The sequence below is a fragment of the Alnus glutinosa genome, chromosome 3 (genome assembly GCF_958979055.1).
Source record: "Alnus glutinosa chromosome 3, dhAlnGlut1.1, whole genome shotgun sequence".
Taxonomy (NCBI): Eukaryota; Viridiplantae; Streptophyta; class Magnoliopsida; order Fagales; family Betulaceae; genus Alnus; species Alnus glutinosa.
In genome coordinates this window covers 26,012,489-26,039,574 of record NC_084888.1, presented here as the reverse complement: position 1 = coordinate 26,039,574, position 27,086 = coordinate 26,012,489, and the positions used below count along the sequence as shown (strand labels likewise).

At 33.7% G+C, this 27,086-nt stretch overlaps 1 protein-coding gene and 1 long non-coding RNA gene across 2 annotated transcripts; one reads left to right on the top strand and one right to left on the bottom strand.

Annotated features, from left to right (window-relative positions):
- LOC133865037 (uncharacterized) lies at positions 1-3,537 on the top strand. The gene is made up of 2 exons (XR_009899600.1): positions 1-460; positions 3,250-3,537. It is a non-coding gene; the product is annotated as an uncharacterized LOC133865037 (long non-coding RNA).
- Positions 3,538-18,229: 14,692 nt separating this feature from the next.
- On the bottom strand, positions 18,230-27,086 carry LOC133863973 (cytochrome c oxidase subunit 5b-1, mitochondrial). Its single transcript, XM_062300148.1, has 6 exons — positions 26,773-27,086; positions 26,577-26,662; positions 26,332-26,382; positions 19,506-19,572; positions 19,289-19,368; positions 18,230-18,567 (listed from the first exon to the last, which is right to left on the bottom strand). Exons 1-6 carry the CDS (start codon positions 26,909-26,911, stop codon positions 18,505-18,507), a joined length of 486 nt encoding a protein of 161 aa, XP_062156132.1. The 5' UTR covers positions 26,912-27,086; the 3' UTR covers positions 18,230-18,504.

Genomic DNA, 27,086 nt, shown 5'->3' with positions numbered 1-27,086 from the left:
TGAAGACCCACGTCGTCACACATACAATTGTACAATTCCTATAGGATTTTTTTTTTTCTAAGCAATTCCTATAGGATTGAACAACACATAAACATAAAGGTTTGCTTTTTTTAATTTATATAATGGGAAAGGCATAATTATAGGAGGAGAGTTGGGAGGAGATGAGTAAATCAAATGATCAGTAATGGATGGAAATTGCAGAAGGAGAGTTGTTTTGATGGTGATGGTGTTTACAATGCTAATCATAGTGGAAGCCAATGCCCCTCCACTTCCTCGTCGCTTTCTGTCTTTCTGGGTATACGATACTAACTGTTTTAATCGCTGCTCAAAGAATTGCCTCATCAAAAATGCTTCACAAAAGATTGAAAGAATTTGCGTGCTGGGATGTATCCTCAGCTGCCTCGTAGAAGAGGTACATCACAAGAAATGACCGAATCATTGAGCACCAATTTCACATCTGGTACAAACTTCTTACCCCTACTCTCTCTCTCTCTCTCTCTCTCTCTCTCTCTCTCTCTCCTCTCTCAAGGTTTTTTTTTTTTTTTAAAAAAAAATTATTACGGATATTTTTGTCATTAGAGTGAATACGTAACACTTCTTGCTCGAGATCGAGAGAGCTCAATTTGCTAACCCTAAAGTGACATAGGCACAAAACCGCCTATTAGAAATCAAGAGCACTTATAAACTACTAGGTACCATGCATGCCATAAGAATCCTTGATCTTTTATTACTTTTTTAAATAGGTACTCAAACTTTAAAAAGTGTCAATTTAGGGTATTCATTTTTCAATTTTTTTTTTAATTTCAAACCTCCGTTAGAATTTTCCGTTAAATCCAGTTAAAATTTCCAAAATACCCCTGTTTTATATATATATAATTTTTCAAAGATTCAGACATGGGTTTCATATTTTTTATAATGTTTTTTCTTTTTTGTAGATGGACTAAAAGAGGGGGGTAACCATACTCTTCACAGAAAGATACTAATTCTTGTTTAACATATTGTTTATCCTTTTCTAACTGTGTTATTAGTCTTAAATCATTACATAAGTTTAATCCTATCTTTTTTACTGTACTAATTATTTCTTCATATGTAATATTATTATGGAAAAATTACATTTTACCTCCCAAACTACCAGCCGTTTTTTAAGTAGTCTTCCAAACTACCAACCTTTGAACTCTAGCCCCCAAACTATCAAAAAGTTTAAAAAAGACAACTTTTTTTTTCGAAATATGCCTATAATACCCCTGTCACATGTCATTTTTCAATTAAAAAATAATAAAAATTAGAAAATTTAAAAAAATAAAAATATGGGGGTGGCCGGTTTGGCCAAGGGGGGTGGCTCAAGGCCGGTTTAGGGATGGCCGAAATACTCCCGGTTTGGGGATGGCTATCTTGCTTCATTTTTTATAAAATTTGAATCATTATCTCGTGTATAAGCTGCCTTGATCCAAGCTTTGTCACTTTTTATTAGGGTATTATTCCACCATCCTTTTAGTTGGCCGGTAAATCCTGATACTAGACAATTAGCTACATAATGATCAGTTCTTCCTGTAGTCTTATAAACATTTGAGACTATTAACATTTCATGTAATACATTTAAAATCTCACATTCTGATAGTTCATCAATGATCCATTCATATAAAGTGTCGAGTGTATAAACGGCCTGAATTCCTAATTCTCTTTCTTCAAATTGTAAATCTGAGGTTGTGGGTCTAGGATACCGATTTCTAGTTGTGGACAAAACATTTCTATATTTTTCGTAATTATTTCTAATATTCCGGCCTCCTCTACTAGGATTATTTACTCTCATAATTTTGTTTACTTCTATATTTTTAAATTGTGATTCTAACTTGTTAACATATATTCCTAAATCATTTTCTTCTGGTTTGGTTTCTGAACAAATATCATTATTCGTTTATAATATAGAAATTCCTTTAATAGGTCCTTTTGAAGATGGTGCGATTTTGGTAATATCGAGCTTTTCTATTCTTTTGGAAATTTTATCTAATAAATCTTTATTATCCTTTTTCAAAGAGAATTGTAAATATGATGGAATTTCTTGTGGTGTGAATAAAGGTTTTTCTTTATTATTATCTATATTTTTAATTACAACAAGATTAATTTGGTGTTCTATACGATCAAATTTTTCGCCAATAACTTTAAAGTAAGTATTCGTATAATTATTCTGTTGTATTATGTTTTCAAAATTTTTGTTTTCGTTACTAAGACTGTATAATGTCCAAGAAATTAATTTAAAGCTTAAAACATGAATTAAACTAATTAAGTAAGGGATTAGGATAAAATAGGGGAAAATCACTTAGAAAATACCCAGAAATGACTTTTTGTGCAAGGTGTTTGGATAGACCTATAATCGTGTCCGGACGGGTTGATCAGAAAATCAGTAATGACTTTCTATGTATCACGTTCGAACGGACCAAAAAGTGTGTCTAGGCAGGACTTCTAGAAAGTCACAACTCACACGCATGTCCATATGGGACTTACAGAAAGTTCCCATCTGCGTCTCCTAAAACGCGTGTCCGGACAAGCTATTATTGTGACTGGACAAGCCTTGATTGAAAATGCTGAAGCGAGCCCTTCAGCTCATTTATTCTAAAATTCTCTCTCTCTCTCTCTCTCTCACAAAAAAACTCACTCTCACTTAGAGTTTTGCTTTAAAACCCTAGATCCTTGAAGTTTTACACTGGGTATAAAGCCCCAGAGCATTAGAAACAGAAACAAGTATGTGTAAGATCACTGGGTATAAAGCCTCAGGGCATCAGAAAGAGCATGTGTAAGACAGGTGGGTATAAAGCCCCAAGGCATCAGAAACAGGAAACAAGAACAAGTATAAGAACACTGATTATGAAGCCCCAAGGCATCAAAAACAGAAATAAAAGAGAACAGATGATGAGCACCATGAAATGAAAAACCACTGGGCTACGTCCCCTTTGGCACCAAATGAGATGAAATGGATGTTGAGTAAGAATAGTAAAATGATGATGTGAAATGAGATGAAAATGTATGTCGAGCATGTATAGCATATGATGATGTGTAACGTGTTTTAAGTTGATACTATGGATGATAATGGTTGGTAAACTTAGAAATGTTTATATGTTTGTGTATGTGTTTTTTTTTTTTTAATTGTGAAAACCAATGTGTACTATACTCCTGAGTTGGTGAACTCATACTTTCACCTATGCGGACGTGACTAACATCACGACCGTGTGGATGTTAATGCTTTGGCTGCAGGTACCGCTGATGTCGACGATGACCTAGTGGCTTTATATTTGTGATACTACGACTAAAGCATGTCACGACGGTTGTAGGAGTTGGACTTATGGTTAATCCAAGTTTTTTAGAGACATTTTATATATGACTTGTGTCACATGTGACACTTGTTTTGTACAACCATTCTTTGAGTAATTAATATTTTAATTAAACTTTAAACAGAAAGACAATGTATTGGGTCTATTGATGTAATCTAGATTTGCCAACTTATGAGATTTAATTTCCGCTGCATAGATGGTGATTCTGGTATATCAGATACATGTTATGGAATGTGTACTGTGTGTTAGCTTAGGGACTAATTGTCATGCCACTGTGCGATTCTATTTTGGAAAAAAAAAAAAAAAAAATGGTCGTCACAACTGGCTATTTTAATAGAAGAGGCAATAACTTGTGTACCCTTGTGAGTTATTAAAATTGATTCACAAGGATAGTATTCTTCATGTATAACTTCATCATTTTCCTTTCTAAACCAATTTTGTGTGGTTCTATTAATTGTGTTAATTTTCTTATATGTTCTTTCAAACCAAGGGAAAAAATATATATCTGCCTTTACTTCTGTCATATAATTAAACCATTTAGATCCAATATGAGCTTGTTCTTGTTGTGAATAGGCTTTTAAAAAAACCAATTTTGTTTTTTTATCATATTCCAGGAACATAAACTATATATTTAAACTTTTCTTTATTGATTTCAAAATTTTGAGAAACCATACATATTTGTGAATCTCTCCCAGGATTTTCAAAGTAACTAATTTGTTCAATTTGGGATTGTGTTGGTGAGGAAGGATTATTATTGTTAGCAACTAAGGCTGAGGCTACATAGTAAAAATGTGTATCAATCATTTTTCCTTTATTGATTCCTTCTACATGAGTTGCTAATTTGCTAAGACTATGCCTAGGGAGAGAAATGTTGCATTCTATTATGGGATAAAATCTTGAGGAAGAGGATTTTGATACTTGGGAAAAAGATCTTCGAAAAGGCTGGAATGATATTCCTATAGTTACATCTGTCTTTTGTGTAATATAACTTAGATTGCTACTAACGTTATTTTCAACTTTTGGTGGTGGAACTAGATTTTCTAATAACCATTGGTTAGGTAACCAAATGTCTTTCCAATTTATTTGTTTAGGTATCTGTATGCTTGAATTTCGTGTACTTGTTTGTAATAAAAAGGTTTTTCCATTTGCGCTTTCAATTAATGCTTGTGGCTCTAAGGTTGTTTTCATCAACTTATAATATACCTTATAAACTAATGTTAAAGCTTGTGCTCCTTTCATCATCTAATAACCATGTGTTTTAATATTTAATTCTAACGCATGTAGTAATGTAGGATCATATAATGATAAGGAATAATTTGAGTAATTCTATATGTATCTTAAATGTTTATCAAGTGTCTATCAAAAAATGAGGTAGCATTTAAAATCACCATTGGGCATGTGATTGATCAAATGTGATTTTAAAAACCATCTCATTTTTTTATGGACACTTAATGTACTATTAGAATTACTCGAATAATTTGAGTGACAATTAAAATAAATGGGTCATTCATATAAAGATGACTTTACTATTCCTAATAAGAAATCCTGAAAGTCAAGATGTCTTCCAAAAATTAACTACAAACTAGTTTATAACAATTAGCTACAACCTAGTCTAATAAAGTGACATGTGTTCCTAAAGCATGTATGAAGTACATGCTTTCTTCTTCTTTTTCTTCTTCATCTTCTTTTTCTTCTTCTCCTTCTTTTTCTTCTTCTTCTTCTTTTTTTTTTTTTTTGGCTAATAAAAAAACATGTAAGAAGGACATGTTATTAAAAAAAAAATATGCGTTTCTCACATGGTAAAGGATATATGTCATTTTATTATACCAATTTGTAGCTAATTTATGTCATCTTCCACACATAAGCATAATAAAACACTGTTATTCAATCCTTGTCTAGTTAAAGGTTTTACGGCAACTTGTACTAATCCGATATGGATAAAGGAATACTTTTGTCTATGTTTTCCCATTGATTCTTTACTAAATAGTTTTACTATCTCATACTCATTATTCAAAGATAAGGTTTTTTTCTACTATTTTAATTGTATAGTCTGATAAAAATAATAAATTTGAAAATATTGATTGTTTGAATATTTGCTTGATAGGTATATTTGGGATACTCCATTCTTGGAGATTTCTTTCTACATTCATTATATTGATCACTTTGAGCTTTTTACTTAGTAACCAGACCTCTTGCCTCATTAAGTATTGAATGTTATTCCTAAGGGACTAGCAATATATAAGTTTGGGAGTGTGATAAGCACCAAATGTTGCACATTCAAACCCCTTAACTCACATACTTAATTCCTTAGTGTTGGTATTTGTTTAATTTTGTTTTGTTTTCATGTTTCAGGGTTTTATTTGATAGACGCAAGAATTCCAGTGAAAATTAGGGCTTAAAAGGACACTTTGGAAGCGTGTTGACAGCCATAGGATTGAGCACACCAACCAAGGGCTTGAGCGCACTCGAGAGTACAGTACATGGCAACATTCCTTTTACACCTTGGATTAGGAAATTTTGAAAAGGAAGGAGTTGTCATTCTCCTACTTTGACTAGTTTCGATTTTCCTAGGGTTCTTAGGGCTTCTAAGCCTCCCCTAATCCTATAAATAGGCCTCTAAACATTGAAGAAAGACACACTGATACCTAGAGCAAGTTTAGTAAAATACTTCTTGAAAACTTGAAGAATTGAAGAAAATAAATAATGGCAGGAGGCCATCTCAATACCATCATGAGCAGCTAAAACCCTTCGAAGGGTATTGTTGTAGCCCTATCCAAGCATAATGGTTTAATTGTATCTTAATTTAGAAAATTTTAGTTTATGCATGTTGGTTATATAATTATGAGAATTGCTACAATTTGATATAATTATTCATATTTTAATGCAATTGTTCTTAAATTCAAAATCACTATTAATGAAATTCTTCTATTTTATTCGAAAGCTTTTTACTTTTATTGAACTGAAATCATTTTATTTTCCATGATTATGAGAATGTTGATTATACAATGGGTTTAATTGACATATGATCAAAAGAATTAGATAGGCCATGCCTAGGGAAGACGGATCGTACAACACCCTAATTTAGTGTAATTTAGGTAGACAATCGGTGCCAACCAAAGATAGGTTATACTATTCCATTGATTGTATATATTCTATTAAAGAATTAAATAATCCATACCTAAGGAAGACGGATCGTACTTCATCTTAGTGGTTATGTAAACGGTCTGTGCCAACCGAAGATGGATTATACTTATTCTTTAATAAGGTAATAAGCACTGCACAGCCTACACACACACACACACACACACACACACACACACACACACACACATATCTATATAAAAGAAAAAGAATGAAGATATGCCCTGATTGTGTGTGACAAATTTGCAATTTCAACCCAGCAAGCAGAAGAGAAAATACTTGTAACATCAAACATGGAAAATCAAGATTGTGCAACAAATCTAGAAGTCAAGATTGTGCAAGAAATCATGTGAAATTAGAGACAAAATAATAAGAGAACAAATGGAAGAAAAATAAAAATTGAAATCCATTGGATCGAAAACTAGCGTTAACTTATAGCTTTGATACAATGAAAGAAAAGATAATGAGGAATAATAAAATAAACACAAAATTACGTGGTTCGGTGTACAACCTACGTCCAAAGTTCAATGGCTACATTTTGCTCTTACTTCTTTGAGTGATGTTTACAATATAACAGACTCTTATTTATAAGAGAAGTAATGCTACATGTACATTAAGCGTTTATCAAGTGTCCATAAAAAAATGAGGTGGCTTTTAAAATCACAATTGGATATGTGATTAATCAAATGGTGAATTTAAAAGCCACCTCATTTTTTTTATAGACACTTAATAGATACTTAATATACATGTAGAATTATTCTTATAGGAGAATTAGATAATACAAATATACTTCAACTAGATTTAGGTGATAGTCTTCAACTGTAGCTAGGTCACAGTCTTCAACTGTGACCAAGTGATAATCTTCAATTGAAGTTAGGTCACAGTCTTCAATTGGGGGTATGTGATAGTCTTCAACTATAGCTTGGATTCTTGAACTACTGATATGCTCTAACATTGAGAATCCTGAAAATATTATGGCAAGGTAGAGTTTTGTTCACCTTTAGTCTTCATCTTCATCATCGTCTGATAGCTGGGAGATGGCTTCCAGCAACTTTTTCTTATATTTTTGTTTAAAATTGGAGGAGGCGATATTAGCCTGATTCAAACTTTTTTTGAAATGGGAATTGGTTCTTGTCACCAAGTTCAAGTTCCTGTTGGATTTTTTGTATGATAGGTTCATAAGTGAACTTTTCCCACCATCTAATTGAATTTTTTCTAGTAATATACTTAATGGAGGTATCAATTGAGATCCCATAATCCCAACCCATAATCCACGGGATATTATAATGAACAATAAAACATAATAACCTGAGAAATTTTGCAAAAGGAGGAGAATGATTATTCTTTGCATATGATTCAAATTTATCTAATAAGAGAAAAAACATAATTTTTGTTTCAGCTCCAAAAAGTATCCACCATTGGTCAAACCAAGAAAGTAGGTATTTTACTTCATCTTTTTTGTCAAAAATGAGAAACCAAGAATGCTAAAAACAATCATTCTGAAAAGAGGAAAGTATTATACCAAGCTTGTTGATAGTCAAAGTAATTGAAAGAATAAGGATTGAAAGGGACATATAATTTTCTCATATTCTAGGGAGAATATCTCCACTAAACTAGAGAAAGAACTTGTTTGATGGTACATTTTAAAAAAGTAATACGCTTGTTTGTATTATCAAATTAGATTAAACACCTTTTTGCCCACTGTGGTTTTATTATTTTTTTTTCCCCTGTACTTCAATTTTTATCACAGATGGTACCTGAGTTATGGGAAAAGATGAAGATAGTACATCCGTCCAAATTTTCATAAAAAAACTAACGGTAGTTCACGTGTCTACTCTTAAGAGTTGACACGTGTCATATGCATTAAAAAAAACTAAAAAAAAAAAACTTTTAAAATTAATAAAAAATTAAAAAATTAAAAATAATAAAACTTTTAAAAAAAAATAAAAGTATTGAAAACTTAAAAAAAAAAAAAATGAAAAAAAAAGGAAAAAAAAAAAAAAGAGGAAGGGTGGCCGAACCACCCCTATGGGCCACGGGGGTGATTCGGCTAACCCTAGACCAGCCAAAAAGGGTGGCTGGCTACCCCCCATAAAAATTGAAGCACAGGTGGTAAAAAATAAAAAAGTCAAACCATAGATACCAATATCCTATTTAACCCTATCAAATTTGCAAGGGGTATGAGAAAGGAGGACATAATTTGTGTCAACCTGAATAAACTCATAAAATCGCTAATTCGTTTCTGGATGAACAAGAGTGAAATGCCAGTTTGGAGGGAACATTTTAGAGAAAATGTCTCTGGGATTTTTAATATAATTAAAATCATTTTCCAAAGCCAAAAGCTTTGGTTGTTTAAGCTTATAGGTATGCAATACTTTTCAAGGCTGTGTGATAAGAGAAGGAGAAAGAGTAGGAGGAGGAGAGCAATTTATTATGTCAGATTTGAAAGAAGAAGTTGATGTTTTAGAGGCTGCTGACACAGATTGAGAAAAGGTTGCTAATTCAGAAGGAAAAAGAGGAAATGAATGTAATACAGAGAACTGGCTTTGGGAATGTAATGATATTGGGGTTTGTGGCCTATAAGCCTGAGGCTTAGGGGCTTATACCATATTGGGAGAGGGATTATTTTGTAAGGCATAATTTGCTCGATTTTCTATTTTAGTTCTATCGGGGGGATGTTATTTTCCCTATAAAAATTAACAGGTTAAAAAATCAGGAATACAATTTGCTCCACCTTTAATAAACTCAATTTCAAAGTCAAAAGAGCTTAAAATCGCTTGCCATCTAGCTAAAATTTGTCTTGATGCAATATTTTTGACATATTTAAATAATACATCTTTCGCACTTTTACAGTCAACTTGAACTAAAATTTTTTGATTTAAAAGATCATCTTGAAATTTCGAAATACATAAAAAAATTGATAGAATTTCTTTTTTGATTGTACTATAATTTTGTTGTGCAACATTACATAAACTTGAGTGATACCAGAAAATTTGCTCTTTAGATCCCAATGTACATTGTTTAAGAATACCTCCATAGCCAAGCTCAAATGCATTGGTTTTCAACAATTTTAAAAGTGGTAGGAGAAGAAAGTCCTAGACACGGAAGTGTCTTGACATGCTTCTTAATTTTCTTTACAATATCGGTATGATGATATAAGGGTTTACATATTTTTCTCAGGTATTCATAATACTCAAGAACATAATTCAAACTTCCAAAGAATCTTGAAGTTGATTTTTATCATTTATTTCATTTGAAAACTTTTCAACAAACTGAATAGATCTATCTATAGGTGTTATGGTACCGTGATAAATATTATGCCCTAAGAATTTGATTTTGTCTTGAAACAATTTTATTTTTGTTGATGATAATACTAATCCATTATGTTGTATAATATATACAAAAAACATTATCTATATATACTATTGAAAAGTCAAAAAAAGGCATAAGGATATTATTCATAATATTTTGAAATTCAGTGGAGGCATTTTTTAAACCAAAAGGCATAACGTTCAATTCATAGTGTCCAAAGGGAACTGTAATGCAATCTTATATTTATCTTCCTCATTGATTTGGATTTGTCAAAATTCACTTTTTCATATCAAATTTAGAAAAGATAGTGGCATTATAAATCCTTGATAACAAATCTTTTTTGTTGGGAATTGGGTATCGAATCCATTTTAAAACTTTATTTAAGGGCTTATAGTTTATGACTAATCTTGGTGCACCTCTTTCTAATTCAGCATTTTTCTGGACATAAAAGGTGGAACAACCCCATGATGGTTTGTTCTTTCTTATTAATCTTTTTTTTTTCCCTACTAATTTGGTTATTTCTTTTTTACAATATTCTAATAATTCTTTATTCATTTGGATTGGTCTAGCTTTTGTCGGTATATTTTTCTCATTAAAATCTTTTTCATATGGTAATTGGACGATATGTTTTTTTCTATGCCAAAAATCATTTGGAATATTGGAACATATTTCAATTTCTATTTTGTTTTTAAAGGTGTTAATTTTTTTTAGTAAATGATCTTTTAATTGGTCTTCTATTCTTTTATATTGTAAATCTTGTTTCAAAAACATGTTTTTTCTTTTCTAAGAACAATGTTTTTTGATACTATATTTATTTCTTTGGTAATGGAGATAGTATTTTAATAAATTTTTATCTTTTGCCATAAGAGGCATAATAAACTTGAATAATACTTTTTGTCCTAAAATTTATGTGCTAATTACTTCTTCTATAATATTAGAAGGATAAAATAAGGCTATAAAAATATGAGCATTTAAAAGTTTATAATCTATATTTAGTTTCAATCCATTAGCTATTATGAAATTTATCACATTTCTCAATACCCGTAAGATACAAAAAATAAGAAGATAATAAAATTATGTCAATCATACACAACACTAAAATTTAAGTAGTTCCCTCAATATGAGGTACATCTACTGGTGGAGACAACCTAGAGAAATTCACTATCAAAGATGGTTACAGGGAGAAAATTACTTAAAGCCCAACACCCCAATACACCAAAATCTCACCCTCATACAAAGGAGAATAACAAAATAAAACTCAATTTTTTTTAATTTATTATTATTATTATTATTATTATTATTATTATTATTATTATTATTATTATTATTATTATTATCTCTAAGTGCTTTAGCACACTAAGTTATGAGAGAACAAATAAATCCCTTGGCCTTTTGGTATATCTAACAATAATTTGAGCACTACTCCTTTTGTAAGGAGCAAAAACCAACTCCTACATCCTAATCCAACTTAGAGAAGGAGTCAAAGTCCAAGTCTTAATACCACTCTTACAAGGAAAATGATTCCAAAGGCAATTAGGAATACATCATGTGAATCATCACTAGAAAAGATCTCTTCCAATTTTGATGGGTTCTTCTGTAGTATTAAAAGGATAAATTAAGTCTATAAAAATATGAGCGTTTGAAAGTTTATAATCTATATTTAGTTTAAATCCACTAGCTTGGTGTAATTGTTCAATAGTTTTTTTATCATAATATTTGATCGAAATAATCCCTTCTTATATAAAATTCATATTGGCTCCTGAGTCTATTAACGCTATAGTCGTAAAATCATAATCCTTATTTATTACTATAGTTACTTTAACATATTTTTTTGAAAGATTATTTTATCTATTAAATTGATAAACAAGTAGGTGTTGCTAATAGTTTCAATATTTTCGTGAGAAAGTAGTTTATCGGGTTCTTCTATATTTTCGAATTCTTTAGTAATTTCTTCTATTTTCGGGGAGAATTCGTTTTCAATTTTGATGGCTATTATTTCTTGAAATATGTTTTCATTTGAAACCTTAAATTCTGTTTTTAATCCTCTAATCTCTAGTTTTAATTGGTTTATTTTTGTTTGAAGATTTTGTATATTTACAAAAAAAAAAAAAAAAAAAAAAAATCTTTTTTGAATCTATTTGCTATGTTTGTGAAATTGTAGTTTGTTTTGTTGGTTGTTTTATGGCTAGAATCCTATTTTGCCAATTTTGTTAAATGTTCTAATTTAGTTTCTAGGTCCTCTATTTTATCTATCAATTCTATTGTTATTTTCTCTTTTCTAGTTAAAGTACTTATAGTTTTCTTATATGTACACACATTTTTATTCTTACACAAACATAATTCTTCTATACTCTTACTATCAGTAGAATATTCTTCGGAGGATGTTTCATCTTTTATTTGTAATAATTCTTCAATGTTGCTTTCTTCATTGTCACTTTCTGACTCGGAAAATATAGTTAAAAGAGTGTTTTTTTAATTCTGTATTTATGTCTAATGATTTTATTTGATTTTTTACTCTATAATTTCTTGTAATGTTGTAGTTTCCCATACTTATAACTTATAGGTTTCTTATAAATCTTGTTTTTCTATGTTTTATACGGTTGGTAGTCTTTTTTTCTATTTTTTTTTTAATATATACTTGTTAAATATTTTGGCTTGGGTTTCATATTTTTTATAATGTTTTATTTTATTTTATTTTTTTTGGATGGAGCTAAAAGAGGGGGGTAACCATATTGTTCACAAAAAGATCCTAATTTGTGTTTAGCATATTGTTTGTCATTTTCTAATTGTCTTGTCAGTCTTAAATCATTGCATAAGTTTAGTCCTATCTGTTTTACTGTACTAATTATTTCTCCATATGTAATACTATTATAATAAGTATGACCATCATGGATTAATTTTTCTTGGACTTTATAGGCAAAATATTTGGGTAATCCTCCAATTAATTTTTCTATCCAATATGGTTGGCTATTTTCACTTCTAATTAATACTCTTGAAAGAAATATATCTTTATACCATCTAAACTCAGCTATTACTTTCAAAAAAAATTTATTGTATTATTATTCAGTTTAGCAACAATAGTTTCTACACCTTCCATTATAATACTCTGTTCATTCTGGTATCCCTAGGTCTTTTAGTCGTAGTAGTCATATTGGTTTTGTTTAACTTATTCAACGCATATTTCAAATATCCCCTATGTTGGTAAGAAGAAGACTGTTGGTTAGCCCTTTTCAAGTCAAGTGAGCGTCTTAGGGTTGTCCCAGCAATGTTACCATAGAATTGAGTTTCATTGGCAACGTTTGGCAAAGACGTTGCCATGACAGGATAATGCTTGTCATTTTTTTTTTTCAACTTTTTCACATTTTCCAATAACAATTAACATCAAAACATTCTCATTTTTTCTACTTTTTACATCACATTAATAATTTTTTATTATTATTTAAATACAAAAATTCACTACAATATAAAACTTTTTCACTTTTCTACACAAAACTTTTTACTTTATATCACATCTACCACTTTTTACTATTCCAGAAAATAACAACCCACTACCATGACATGTAAAGAGCATTGTCAAACATTGCCATTGTCTAGATTAAGCAAACATAATCTTTTATGATTAACCATGAATTTTGCATTTACAGTCGCCTTTGGCCTTCTGCCAATCTGAAATAATTGTAGACCTAGCATGCCGCTCATGTGCTCTAAAATTTGACACTAGGGTTTCCAAGAACCAACTTCAACTGTCTTTTCTCTCAGCTTTAACAACAGCAAATGCAATTGGATATATATTGTTGTTGTCATCCCTACCAATTGCAGGCAGGAATTAGCCCATAAATGGTTCTTTTAGAAAGCACCCATCCTCCCCTATCACTAGCCTACAACCCTCTAGGAATCCTTTTTTCATGGCTGCCAATGAAAGGTAGAGTCTTTGAAATTTTGGTGGCACACCAAGGTTTGGTCTTTCCACCTTCATCAACACACAACTTATTTTATTGGTCTGTCTCACTATTTCACAATAATCCCACAACTTCTCATATTGGTCCTCTAGTTTGCCACGAATATTTTGGTGGCACACCAAGGTTTGATCTTTCCACCTTCATCAACACACAACTTCCTTTATTGGTCTGTCTCACTATTTCACAATAATCTCACAACCTCTCATATTGGTCCTCTAGTTTGCCACGAATATTTTGGTGGCACACCAAGGTTTGATTTCACTATTTTACAATAATCTCACAACCTCTCTATACATACAACTTGGACTTACATCTACCTTCCACTTGTCTTTCACTTCATTTTGTATCACATCCAATGACATGTTGGGTTGAACTTTGAACTTATCAATAGGTTTGCCAGCTATCCAAATTGAGTTTACAATTGAATTCTTGTATTTCCTGCCACACATATGTTCAGGCTGTAAAAGACCTTATTTGAAAGGAGTCTTCATCTACCATTCGTCAAGAATACACTCGATACTGACACTTGAGATCTTTGCACACTACTATACTCTTTCTTCTTTCATATTTTTTTTTTTTTTTAGAAAAAATTTGATGTCCTTCCCTATTTTCACATTATACTCCTTAACAGCCTCTCTAAACATTTGTATGTTTAAGTATTTTATTCGAAGACCCAAGACTGGATCTTTTAGGTCCACCACATGGAACAGATGTATCTCCATCATCTTCAACAGTGACTAGTAAATCACTTCTACCCATTGCTGAGTTATTGTCAGCATCATCACCATCGTCAAATGATCTCATGAACTTACAACCACTTTGAGACCTACAACATCATTCTATTCATTGTGATCCTCAACCTGTTGACCATGAAAGTTGTCATCAGAACCCTCATAATCACTGCCATATTCATTGCCCTTTTCAGTACCTTCCCCATTCTCATCATTCTCACTACTAGCTTCTACATTCCATTTTGTGTTGAGAGTGCGCCATTCACATCCATATCAAACAGATCTTTTTCATTAATAATCTTATCTGCCCACCAAAGATCATGTAGATGAACCCTACCTCTATCATCATCTTCTTCTTCATCATAATCATTTTCATCACTTCCCCCCTCCCCAAAAGAGACAATGTATAAGTGCACAATAAAATGACCGGTATGGCAAGCAGACAAAACAACACATCATGGTGAGATGTTATTATGTGCAAACCATCAATTAGACTCTTTTGAGGGTCTCTAAAGTGCATTAAATCTCCAGACTTGTAGCCATACGATTTCGAAATGCCTTCAAACTCAAAGTATGACAACTTTTCAGCATCATAACTCTCTTGATGTAGTGCAACTTCACCACCAACATACTTACAACCAAAGTGCATGTCGAATGTACCCCTATAATGAACCTCAAACACCAATTTGGAAAATCCCATCATACAAGGTGAATTGTTAAATTAATACTTAAATAAGTATTTGACCTATGTTACGAAATTAATACTTAATTATAAGTGTTAGTAAAAAAAATTGTTAATTCTATATAGTTTGTACTAAATAAGATATAGTAGGTTGTGACATATTAAAGAAATATTAATGTTTCACCGCATATCAGACAATGACATTGAACAATTAAAAGAAAATAATGAATTCAATTTGGGGACCACTATTGTTATTAATACGCACATGGACCCAAAGCAGGCAGATAATGTAGCACATAAAGCAGACAAATAAGTCAGCACTGACAAAATGTATGCACATGTGAAAGCAACATCTGAACACAACTCACTAACTAAAGGCGATCCAAAACAAGCAGACCAAAAATAAAGTATCAACCCCTATCATGCAAATGTGAAAGTAACATCTCAACACAACTCATAGCATCATTTATCATCGTTACAAACTAAAGGTGACCCAAAATAAACAAACATTGCCTCATCCGTACAATCAAACAATATTCCACAATAAATTGAAGGAATTTCATATCAAAATATTTGGGAATTTAGATCCAAACAATAAAAACCCAAAATCCCCAATTTTGACACAACCCTAATTTTAAAAAGATTCATTTTTTACTAACCTCCAACCGGAAAAGGGAAATCAGTTGTCTTCTGATCATACTCAGAAGATGAAAACTAGATTTTTGTAACACGATCACTTTGTCACGCTTTGCTTGGTTGGTTCAAAATGTGGATGTCTTTGGACTTGTTGAAGAACTGAGTTTGATGGATTTTTTGGTTTTTGGTTTGTCTGAAGCATTACTAAACATCAGTTCAAAACCATTGAAAACACTTGTGATGTCTTTAAAAGGGCAATACGATACTTGACCATGGGTAAATGAGGGTAACATTGGCAAGTTCACAGAGAAAACATCATGTGTAGCGCACGTGACACCCTTACTGTCAGAGAAGACGAGAATCACTAACAAAAGGATCACATTGAGAATTTATGAAAGTTCGACAGGTCACATTGCTGCTTTTTAAACATTGGAGAAAAAAAGTGAAAAAGTTGTCAAACTTTAGAGGGGGGTAAAATGTATTGTTTTGAATGAAGAAGTACTACAGATTTTATTGTATTGTTGTTTAGTTTACATATTGTTGTCGGGTACTGTTATAATGGCTTTTAACATGAGGAAGTACTCAAAATACTGTTTTAATCTTAGACCCAACATAAATTTTGCTCTAGGATTTGTGTTTCCAAAAATTTGAAATGTGTCCTTTTGAAGTCTCTTTTATATTGGAGGGAACTGTATGGGATTTGTAGTTTGTGAAGCAGGTTGAAACCCCTATGTGACCTTTCAAATCAAGTTGAATTTGCAACCCACAAGTCGGTAGTTTTTGAGTCAATAATTTACATACCAATTATAGATAGACAGAAAATAGACGAGATGGCACAACTAAAGTTATGTGGAAGTTTGTAATGGGTAAACGTACTATGGCTTTTATCAGTACCTTGTGTAAAGAAGGAAGGACTGATTATGCCTTGCTTTGCATGGCTAAAATGGTTATGCAATTATACATTTTCCTAAACCAAGCAACTTATTTAATAATGGTAAATGAACAATGTCTTTAACACCACATGATTTACAAGTGCTAACAAAACATGAAGTACACACTGTATTTTGCAATCACAAAATGTTTGCTTAAACATCACATACTTCATTACAAATACAAAAGAACTAAATAGGAGATTGCAAGACACAAGGACAAACATAACACAAAAATACAATGTGCTCCACCACCATGGACACCTCAGAGCAATGTCATACAAAAAATTTTGTTATTGTACATGTAACGATCCAAAGAAAAGCGCTAGTCATATCTGCGCTATCACTCCAAAAGGACTAGTCAATTTGGAGTTTCTCCAGAATTCCTTATAAAACTTAGTTTCACCTAATAACTAGGCAATGTAGGACTTAGCACCCATGACTATCTTTATAAACCATCCACTCTATGTGGGTTACTCATTTTCCCAATATGAGACTGGGGTATTACAAACTCCCTCTCTTAAACTCCTAACGTCCTAGTCAGTGCCACGTCATGCAGTGCTCCAGTACCACATGGCCTGACGTTACTAAGTGGCTCTGATACCATTTGTAACGACTCAATGAAAAGCGCTAGCCACATCTGCGCTATTACTCTAAATTGACTAGTTCTTTTGGAGTAATAGGTGAAACTGAGTTTTATAAGAAATTCTGGAGAAACTCCAAATTGACTAGTCCTTTTGGAGTGATAGCGCAGATGTGGCTAGCGCTTTTCCTTGGGTCGTTATATGTACAATAACAAAATTTTTTGTATGACATTGCTCTGAGGTGTCCATGGTGGTGGAGCACATTGTATTTTTGTGTTATGTTTGTCCTTGTGTCTTGCAATCTTCTACATTGCCTAGTTTATAAAGATAGTCATGAGTGCTAAGTCCTACATTGTTTAGTTATTAGTTGAAACTGAGTTTTATAAGAAATTCTGAAGAAACTCCAAATTATCTAGTCCTTTTGGAGTGATAGCGCAGATGTGGCTAGCGCTTTTCCTTGGATCGTTACCACCTGATAACGCCAAGTCATGTAGTACTGGAGCACCGTATGACATGACCCTAACGAGGACGTCAGGGGTTTAAGGGGGGAGTTTATAAAACCCCGATCCCATATTGGGAAGAGATGAGTAAAGTGTATTTTTGCCTATTATAAATCTGAGATTCCAATTTCCACACCGTTAATGATTATGCTTTAAAGTCTGCTAGCAAAATTAGGAAAAGCAATAACACTACTCAAGACTCCATGTACAGCCCAAACTGTTACCTTATATAAGCCAGACAAATGCAAGTACATTAATACTTTATTACATCAAATGAGTCTGATAACAATAAAATAGATTAAAATGGAGTTACTCGGTGAAAAATTGGAGTGAAACAGGCTTACACTACATTTTCTTTTTCTTTTATTCGATGATGTGGCGTCTTCCGTTGGCCAGACGAAGGAAAAACACAAGTTCTGCTATTCCACCTCAAGGAAAAGAATCAAACCATCAATTATTTGGCAATTAATTCATAATAGAAATCCTAACAGGTTCCGTTGTTCCAACAGATGACCAGACTGTGTCTATATAACCACAGTAAACATTCGTTCTCAAACGTTTGCAAATGCAAAAAGCCACAAGAATTAAGGACCAGCCAAAACAAACAAAACTCGAAAGCTTTTGAATTCTGAAAGCTACGTGTACTGGAAATTGTCTTGTCATCTCCCCGATTTTTATTCCAGCAGGAAAATTGGAGGCTCCAATTAGTGATGATGATCATCATCACCGTGTCCATCCGGAGGCCCTCCAGGTCCCACAACTTCCAACTGTGAACATCAGATGAAGCAATTAGAGATGCTCTGCAATGCTGAAACCAACTGGGTATTTTTACACTACAAAGTAACAAAGAAAGCAAACCGGTTTACTGATGCACGGTACAAGTTTTCCGGTGCATTTAGTTTTTTTGAGCTCTTCCAAGTCGCAGCTTATAAGTACAAAATTTTAAGTACAAGAAAAAGGAGTATTACCATAAAACATTAATCCATACAGGATAATATATGCCAAGACCAGGATAGGATCTATCCGGAATATAAATCATATTAGATGGTTTTCATGTAGTGTCTTGAATTTTCTCTTTCATTTTCTTTATTTTTTTCCCCCAAATACAAATGAGTTAAATGTTGCAAAATATTTTGGATTTTGTTTCAAGTATATCCAATGTGAGTAATAAAATATAATAACAATTGACCATGCGCTGTTCAGGATGTTTGTAATGAAGCTAACGGCAGCATAGTCTATGGCTAACAGTCACAATGAGCCTATAGGGTTCAGCTTGTGGGACGATCTGCTGTGCCCGGTGAAGTAAATGGTCAGCTGGTGTATTAGAGACCTGAATCTGTGTACATGAGTTTGTGTCTATTTACATCTATTTGCATCTGGTTCCACACTTAGAAATACAATTAAATATCTAAATCCCAAATCACTTCCGTCCACTCCGGATCAGGTCCTAGCAATAAACAGTGAATCCAAATTTGACAATCCACTTACCACGAAATGCTGCGAGCACACTGGGCATTCATGCGGCTTGCCTTTCTCCAGCCAAAACCAGACAACATCATGTTCATCCTCTGCAATTTCAAAGCAAGAAAATCACATGATATGTACATTAATGAATGAAATTATTTTATTTTTTAATAAAAGGGAGAAGAAGTATTCATGCACACAAAAGAAAAGGAGAATAAAAGAAAGATAAAGAGGCACCCACCGCCTTCACCTCCAGGGCATCCAACTATTCTCTTGTCATAGTAGGACTTAACGACAGCAGGAGTTTCCTACCGGCCAAAAAACAGAAAGGAAAACTACATATTAAATAGACGGAATCCTTCGGCCAAAAATCCTTATAGCGTTAGGGAAAAACCAAAGATAAATTAGAAATCAACCAACAAATGAAAAGATTCCTCACAAGAAAAAAAATAAAAATAAAAACAACTTCAGAAAGTCATTTAAATTCTGTCTCAGTCCACAAGGAATAAAGATGTGGATAATCTCCAAAATAAGGACCTCTTTTTCGCCCCATGAAGATAGATTATCTCTGTTGAAATTCACACAGGAATTGAAAGTTGAAATATAAATCTGTCATCCCAAATGAGACAATTAAGTTCTAGTCAGCAACAAAGTAGATGGTGTAAGACCATTTTTCTGACTTCATGACGTGGCATCATTTCAACTTTCTTCTATGAAGTGCGTGTATGGCCACATTCAGGACAATGAATTTAAGATAAATTCATATATGAAAAGAAATAGGGAATTCAATCTTATAGAAAAACCAAATGCACCTTAAGGATCTATAGAAATTCTCAATGTCAAACCACCTGGCATAAGGTCCTTACATGAGAAAGCTAACCATTGTCCAACTAAAATTGAAAAAAATATGATCCTACGCCTAGTATTGGTAGGGGTAATATCCTTTAATGATTGTTGTAACTTAAAAGATTGACTTCTTTTTTTTTTTTAATACAAAAATCAGGCTGTTAATGTCTGCTTATATTTTATGCTCAACTTTTTGTGTTTAGACATAGGAATTTTAATTTTTTTTCATTCCTTATCTTCTCTTATAATAGAAACGTCATGTCAGATGTGTCAGAATGATCCCCAGGGAACAAATCAAATAGATAAAGCTACATCTATTAAAACATTTGACTTCAATGTCTATTAAAGTCTCAAACTTCTATATTTTTGTTAATATGACCAAGGACAGTTATTACTACATATTATTGAAAAAAATTAGGCATGGCCCAAGTACATTGGCATAACACGAGAAATGCCTATAATTTAATATCTAAGATTACACAAATCTATACAATTCAATAATGACGAGAAACCACTAGAAGCCCCATCTAATGCAGGACATGCAGTCCCCACTAAAAGGTAAATAAATAAATAGTTTTTATTAATTTATTTTATAATCTTTTCCTTTTTAGGATTAGGTTTATTATTGCCACTAAGATTATGTTTACTATTACTACTAGGATTAGATTTAATTTCTCTACAAGTATTTCTCTTCTATAAATAGGCTTGCTTATTATGTAAAAGTAAATTCATTGAATTATTATCAAATCAAAATATTCTCTCTCAAATATTCTGTGAAGTTTTAACTTTCTTTTAGTATGCAACCTTGTTTTTATCTTTTTGGGTAGAAGACGAAGACACTTCTCCTTGCAGAATCAAAAACGCTGCTATTTGATTAGTTACCTTAGTCTTCCGCTACGTCAAATGGTATCAGAGCAGGCTTTATCTTGATCATGACCAATCAGCGCAACGGTGACAATCCCCTTAACGACGCTATTCGTGACAAGGAGGCTCCTTGGAGAGCCGAATTCCAAGAGCTTCAACAAATCCAGCAAACAATGCAACAGAAGATGCAATAGGAGATGCGCCAGATGCGGGAGATGATGGAGCGCATGTACATAGGTCCTAATCATAATCGCAGGGAAAATGATGCCCATGATGATGATGGGATCCGAGTGAGGCCTATTCCTCACCAACGACCTGCACCCATAAACTGACCACCGGTTTATGAAGATCTTAGTGACGATGAAGACTTCGCTGAAGGAGTGTTCGAACAAGACGTTGGAGTAGATTGACGGGGTGAAGGACGTAGGGGCGCCAATCGTGGCGGCGCAGGCTTCAGTGGTTATGAGCACGGTGGAGCTGGCCATATGGGGAATATTTATGAAAGCCTTGGGTACCGGGATGCTTATGGAGAGCAACCAAGACGAATGAGCCAAAAGGAGAATGCTATTTTGCAAAAGCAGGTAGAGGGGTTAATTTAAAAGGGACAATTGCGAGAGAGTATGAGTTCATGCGCAATACCAACCCTACTTGTACCAAAGAAAGATGGGAGTTGGCAAATGTGCGTAGATAGCCGGGCAATAAACCAGATCATGGCCAGTTTCCTATTCCCCAAATAGGTGACATATTTGATATGCTATTAGGGGCTAAGATTTTTTTGAAGATTGACTTGAGGAGTGGATATCACCAATCCGAATACGGCCGGGAGAAGAATGGAAAACAGTGTTCAGGACTAAAGAGGGGCTTTACGAGTGGATGGTGATGCCTTTCGGTCTTTCAAATGCACCAAGCACTTTCATGCAACTCATGAATTAGGTATTGAAACTTTTTATGGGAAAATTTGTTGTCTATTTTGATGATATTCTTATCTATAGTCGCAACCTGGTGAATAACATGCATCACGTGAGGAAAGTGTTGCAGGTCCTCTGTGAAAATAAGTTGTTTATCAACTTACAGAAGTGTAGTTTCATGACGGATCAATTACTCTTCCTCAGATACATAGTCAGTGTTGATGGAATCCGAGAATGGCCCACACCCAAGTCAATGGGAGAAGTAAGAAGTTTCCATGGGTTAGTAACTTTCTATAGAAGGTTCTTTCAGAATTACAGTAGTATTGTAACACCAATCGCCGTATATGAAGAAAGGAAAATTCAACTGGGGTGACGAAGCTGAGCAAAGTTTCTCAATCATCAAAGAAAAGCTATGCGCAACACCTGTACTTGCCTTACCCGACTTTGATAAGCTGCTTGAATTTGAGTATGATGCATCAATCGTTGGGATTGGAGCTGTGTTATCTCAAGAAGGGAAGCTTGTGGAATTTTTTTGTGAAAAGCTCGGAGAAGCAAGGCAAAAGTGGTCAACATATGAGTTGGACCTTTATGCTGCCTTAAGAGCCCACATGGTGTCGGAGCACTACCTGATCCAACGAGAGTTTGTCCTCTATACTGATCATCAAGCATTGAAGTTCATAAATAGTCAAAAGAATCTAAATCGGATGCATGCTCAGTGGGTTTCTTACATCCAACAGTTCACTCTTTCTCTCAAGCATAAGTCGGGAAAACTGAATCGTGTAGCTGACGCTTTGAGCCGCCGAGCTACCCTGCTGATCACCATGAAAGCTGAAGTGATTGGATTCGAGTGCCTAAAGGATTTATATGAGGAAGATGAAGATTTTGGTGAAACCTAAAAGTGTTGCAAGACAGGGCAACCAATTCCCGAGATACATATTCAAGACGGGTATTTATTTCGTGGCAATCGACTATGCATTCTGAGGAGTTCCTTACGGGAACAAATAATCCGAGAATTACATACTGGAGGTTTGGGTAGTCATCTCAGAAGAGACAAGAATATTGCTCTGATAGAGGAGCGGTATTACTGGTTGCAACTGAAGAAAGAAGTAATTTTGTCCGACGATGCCAGACTTGTCAAGTCGCCAAGGGGCAAATCCAAAATACGGGATTATACATGCCTCTACCAATACCAAAAACACCGTGTGAAGATGTATCCATGGATTTTGTATTGGGTCTCCTGATAACCCAACGAGGAGCAGATTCTATAATGGTAATTGTGGATAGATTTTCCAAAATGGCTCACTTTGTTGCTAGCAAGAAAACATTTGATGCTGTACAAGTGGCCAATCTATTCTTCCGAGACGTGGTTCGATTGCATGGAGCCCCAAAGTCTATCACTTCTGACCGAGACACTAAGTTCTTATCTCACTCTTGGCGAACATTTTGTAGGCGATTCAATGCAGCATTGAACTACAGTAGCACGAGCCATCCGTAGACGGACGGGTAGACAGAAGTTGTTAATCAAACTCTAGGTAATTTACTTCGACGTATTGCATGTGACAAACCGTAACAATGGGACCTGGCTTAAGCTCAGGTTGAGTTTGCCTACAATAACATGGTGAATCAATCTACTGAGAAGGCACCGTTCGAAGTCATCTATGGGAGAACTTCGAGGCTTGCAGCTTTACCTAAGTTACCGGGAGCAGGTGTGGCAGCGAAGCATTTAGCAGAACGGGTGAAAGCTACTGAAGAGGGAGTTCGTCAGCATCTAGAAGAATCCTATGCTAAGTACAAGACGCCAGTAGACAAGGGTCGACGATCAAAGATTTTTCGAGAAGATCTTGTGATGGTGTATTTACGCAATGGGCGACTGCTGACTGGTGCTTCTGGAAAGCTAAGAAATAAGTACGGTCCATGCAAAATACTTGAAAGGATTAACGATAATGCAATGTTGTTGATCTTACCGAGGACTTGGCAATATCTTCAACATTCAACGTGGCAGAGACTTTTGAATATTTTTCACCACAAGATTCGACACAAGTTATTTTCAAGAAGGGGAGACTGATGCAGGACATGCGGTCCCCAATAAAAAAAATAATAATAAATAGTTTTTATTTATTTATTTTTATAATCTTTTCCTTTTTAGGATTAGGTTTACTATTGCTACTAGGATTAGGTTTACTATTACTACTAGGATTATGTTTACTTTCTCTACAAGTATTTCTCTTCTATAAATAGGCTTGCTTATTATGTAAAACTAAATCCATTAAATTATTATCAAATCAGAGAATTATCTCTCAAATACTCTATTGAGTTTTATCTTTCTTTTAATCTGTAGGCTTGTTTTTATCTTTTTGAGTAGAAGACGAAGACGCTTCTCCTTGCAGAATCAAGGACGTTGCTCTTTGATTAGTTACCTTAGTCTTCCGCTACGTCACCATCCATTCATAAAGCTATCTCAAGAACAAAGGCTTCAACTTAGACCAATGGCAGAGCTAGGATTTTTCGCTTGGGGGGTCAAATCAATAAAATAATTTTTTTTCTCAATAAATTGTTTCATCTCATGCAATTGATATCACTTAGACCTTATTTTCCTGTAAGTTGAGAAAAATTTGTGCACAAGTTAAGCAATAAAAAAAAAAAAAAAAACAAACAAACAAACTTACTTATATGTCAATTTTTTTCTTTGACAAACAATTGACCAAGTAACTGATTTTTTGCTATGTTTTGCTAGGGAAAAAATTTGAACAAGTAATTGGAAAAAAAAAAAAAAAAAAAAAAAAAAAAAAAAAAAAAAAAAATAGAAGAAGAAGAAAGGAAAAAGAACAGGACAATTTCATCAATAATCCACATAATGTGCTTACACACACACACACACAAACAGAAAAAAATCAAAATCAAAAAAAATCAAAAAAAAAAAAATCAAAAATCAAAATCATGTTGCCCTCTGAGAAAAAAATAAAAGAAAAATCATGAATAGACATGGCATTTCCTTTCACTTAATCACATGCATAACAATTTAGCAAATTTTGTGTTGTCTATGAGTATAGTCGCGGCCTATGTGGAGGCTAACAACCACATGCTAACAACTAAAGTAATTAAGTCTATTTATAACCCGGCCAAAAATACAATGAGTAGCTAAGACAAGAAGAAGAGGAAGCGGAAGAAGAAGAATAGAACTAGAAGATGGAGGAGAATTTCTCGAATACCAAGTCTCCTTCGGGCTTTAGTCCACTGTAATTTGTCTTTTAGGTTTTTGCATTCTTTGCTTGCAGAGGAAAGAAAAATAAAATAAAATAAAATAAAATAAAAGGAAGAAAGAAAATGAGGAAAATGGGGGTACACTGATTCATACTTGATTATTGAATTTTTAACTACTAAGAATTAATCAGGAAGCAATCAAGGTTATGACCTATAAAACCAAAATCGTAACAAAGGATTTCGCCCTATTCTTATAATTACTCTAAATCAAAATTTTGCCCTGTTCTTAAAATACAAAGGATTATCATCAATGCTGTCAGAAGTAACAAAGTATACCAAGTAATAGGTCTATTAATCTGATTAAGTGTGCCATGTGATTCAAAATGGAACTCCTAATAGGCAACTTTTTCTGCTACTGAAGAGTCTTGATATTTTTCCACTTCTTTTCCTGCAATTCTTAGACATCTTTTATGACAAAGCAGGTAGCATTTTGTCTAACACTTGCCATATAAGGCAGAATTTTTCTTACAGTATCCCATTCATTGAGTTTTAACTACTTATTTCTTTTTTTCAAAGAAAGCCATCTACTTATTCAAAAAGATCTACTTTGAATTTTACATCAGCACAAATGCAATGTTTTGATGTATCAAACATTAAAAAAAAAAAAAAAAAAAAAAAAAAAAAAAAAAATTAAGTATTTCAAAGAGGCAACAATTTGCCAACAAGAAATTTTCTAAAAAGAATGCCACACCCTCAACATATTTAAGACAGTGATTCATCCAAACCAATGACATAATCAATGGCATATTTATTTTTGAAAGCATTTGCCTCTATCATACACAGTCAAATAATAACTAAAATCCATGCCTCAAACCACTAATGTCAACCCATAAGTTCTGAATCATTGATATATTGATGTGAAGTTGTGACAGGCCGCATGTTCTTGCAAAAAACAAGAAAAATAGCATTCTTCTAGCTCCAATGAAACAAATAAAACAAATAAGAGGGCATCATTGAACAAACATAACAACAGGATACTTCTTAATAGTAACATAGTAATGTTTACATAAATCCTGATTATGATAATAGATAACACAACACAACAAGAATCGAACAAGCACTTCAAAGCACAAAGATGACCAAATATTAGACTTCGAAATTTTTGTAAGTTCTATAATCAACTGTTAAACCAACTTAAGCAATGCATTATGTAATCAGAATTACAAAATTGCTAGAAATGACACTGACCTTTGTGCCGAAGGGACCAACTGGAAAGTTGATATCAAGAATTCCCCTTCCCTACAAAAATTAACCCAACCAAAATCAGAATCCTCTCCCAAACCACAAGAAACCACTAAGCAATCATTCGGTCACCGAAGTCAAAATTGTATTAAATAAAAAACTATAGCCAATAACAATAAGGTATTTCATTTGGCTCTATTCCCTCCAATGAACTAAATAGATATTAACTAATTAATCAATTAAATTAACACCTCAAGCTCAGCTTCAATCTCCTCACGCTCGTGACCGGTCGCAATCGGCATTACATCTTCAACCCTCTTCTTCACGGCACCCTCCGCTACACAACCAAACAAATTCACATCATCACACACACACACACACCTATGCATACACATACATGTATATAGATCTGAGAAGGGGGTGGGGAGATTCGGTTTCGGTGAGTACCGGTGTCGACGCTGAAGAAGCGGAGGCTGGAGAGAGAGGTCGGTGGAGAAATGAGGGATCGGGTGGGCAACGAAGCGGATCGGGTGGGGGCGGCGGCGGCTAGGGTTTTGAGCTGGGAAGAGAGAAGTCTCCGCCACATGCTGGTGAGAGAGTTAGGCTCTGTTTGGAGCTTGAGATCTCAGGTCACGCCCCGAGTCAATAGCCGAGAGATAAACGAGAGCTTTTTGTGTTCTCTTCTGTGAAAGGCTTTGGTTTCTCTCTCTAGAAGGGAAAAATGGCGAAGGGTTGGGGACGGGAACTTGGACACGTGAGGG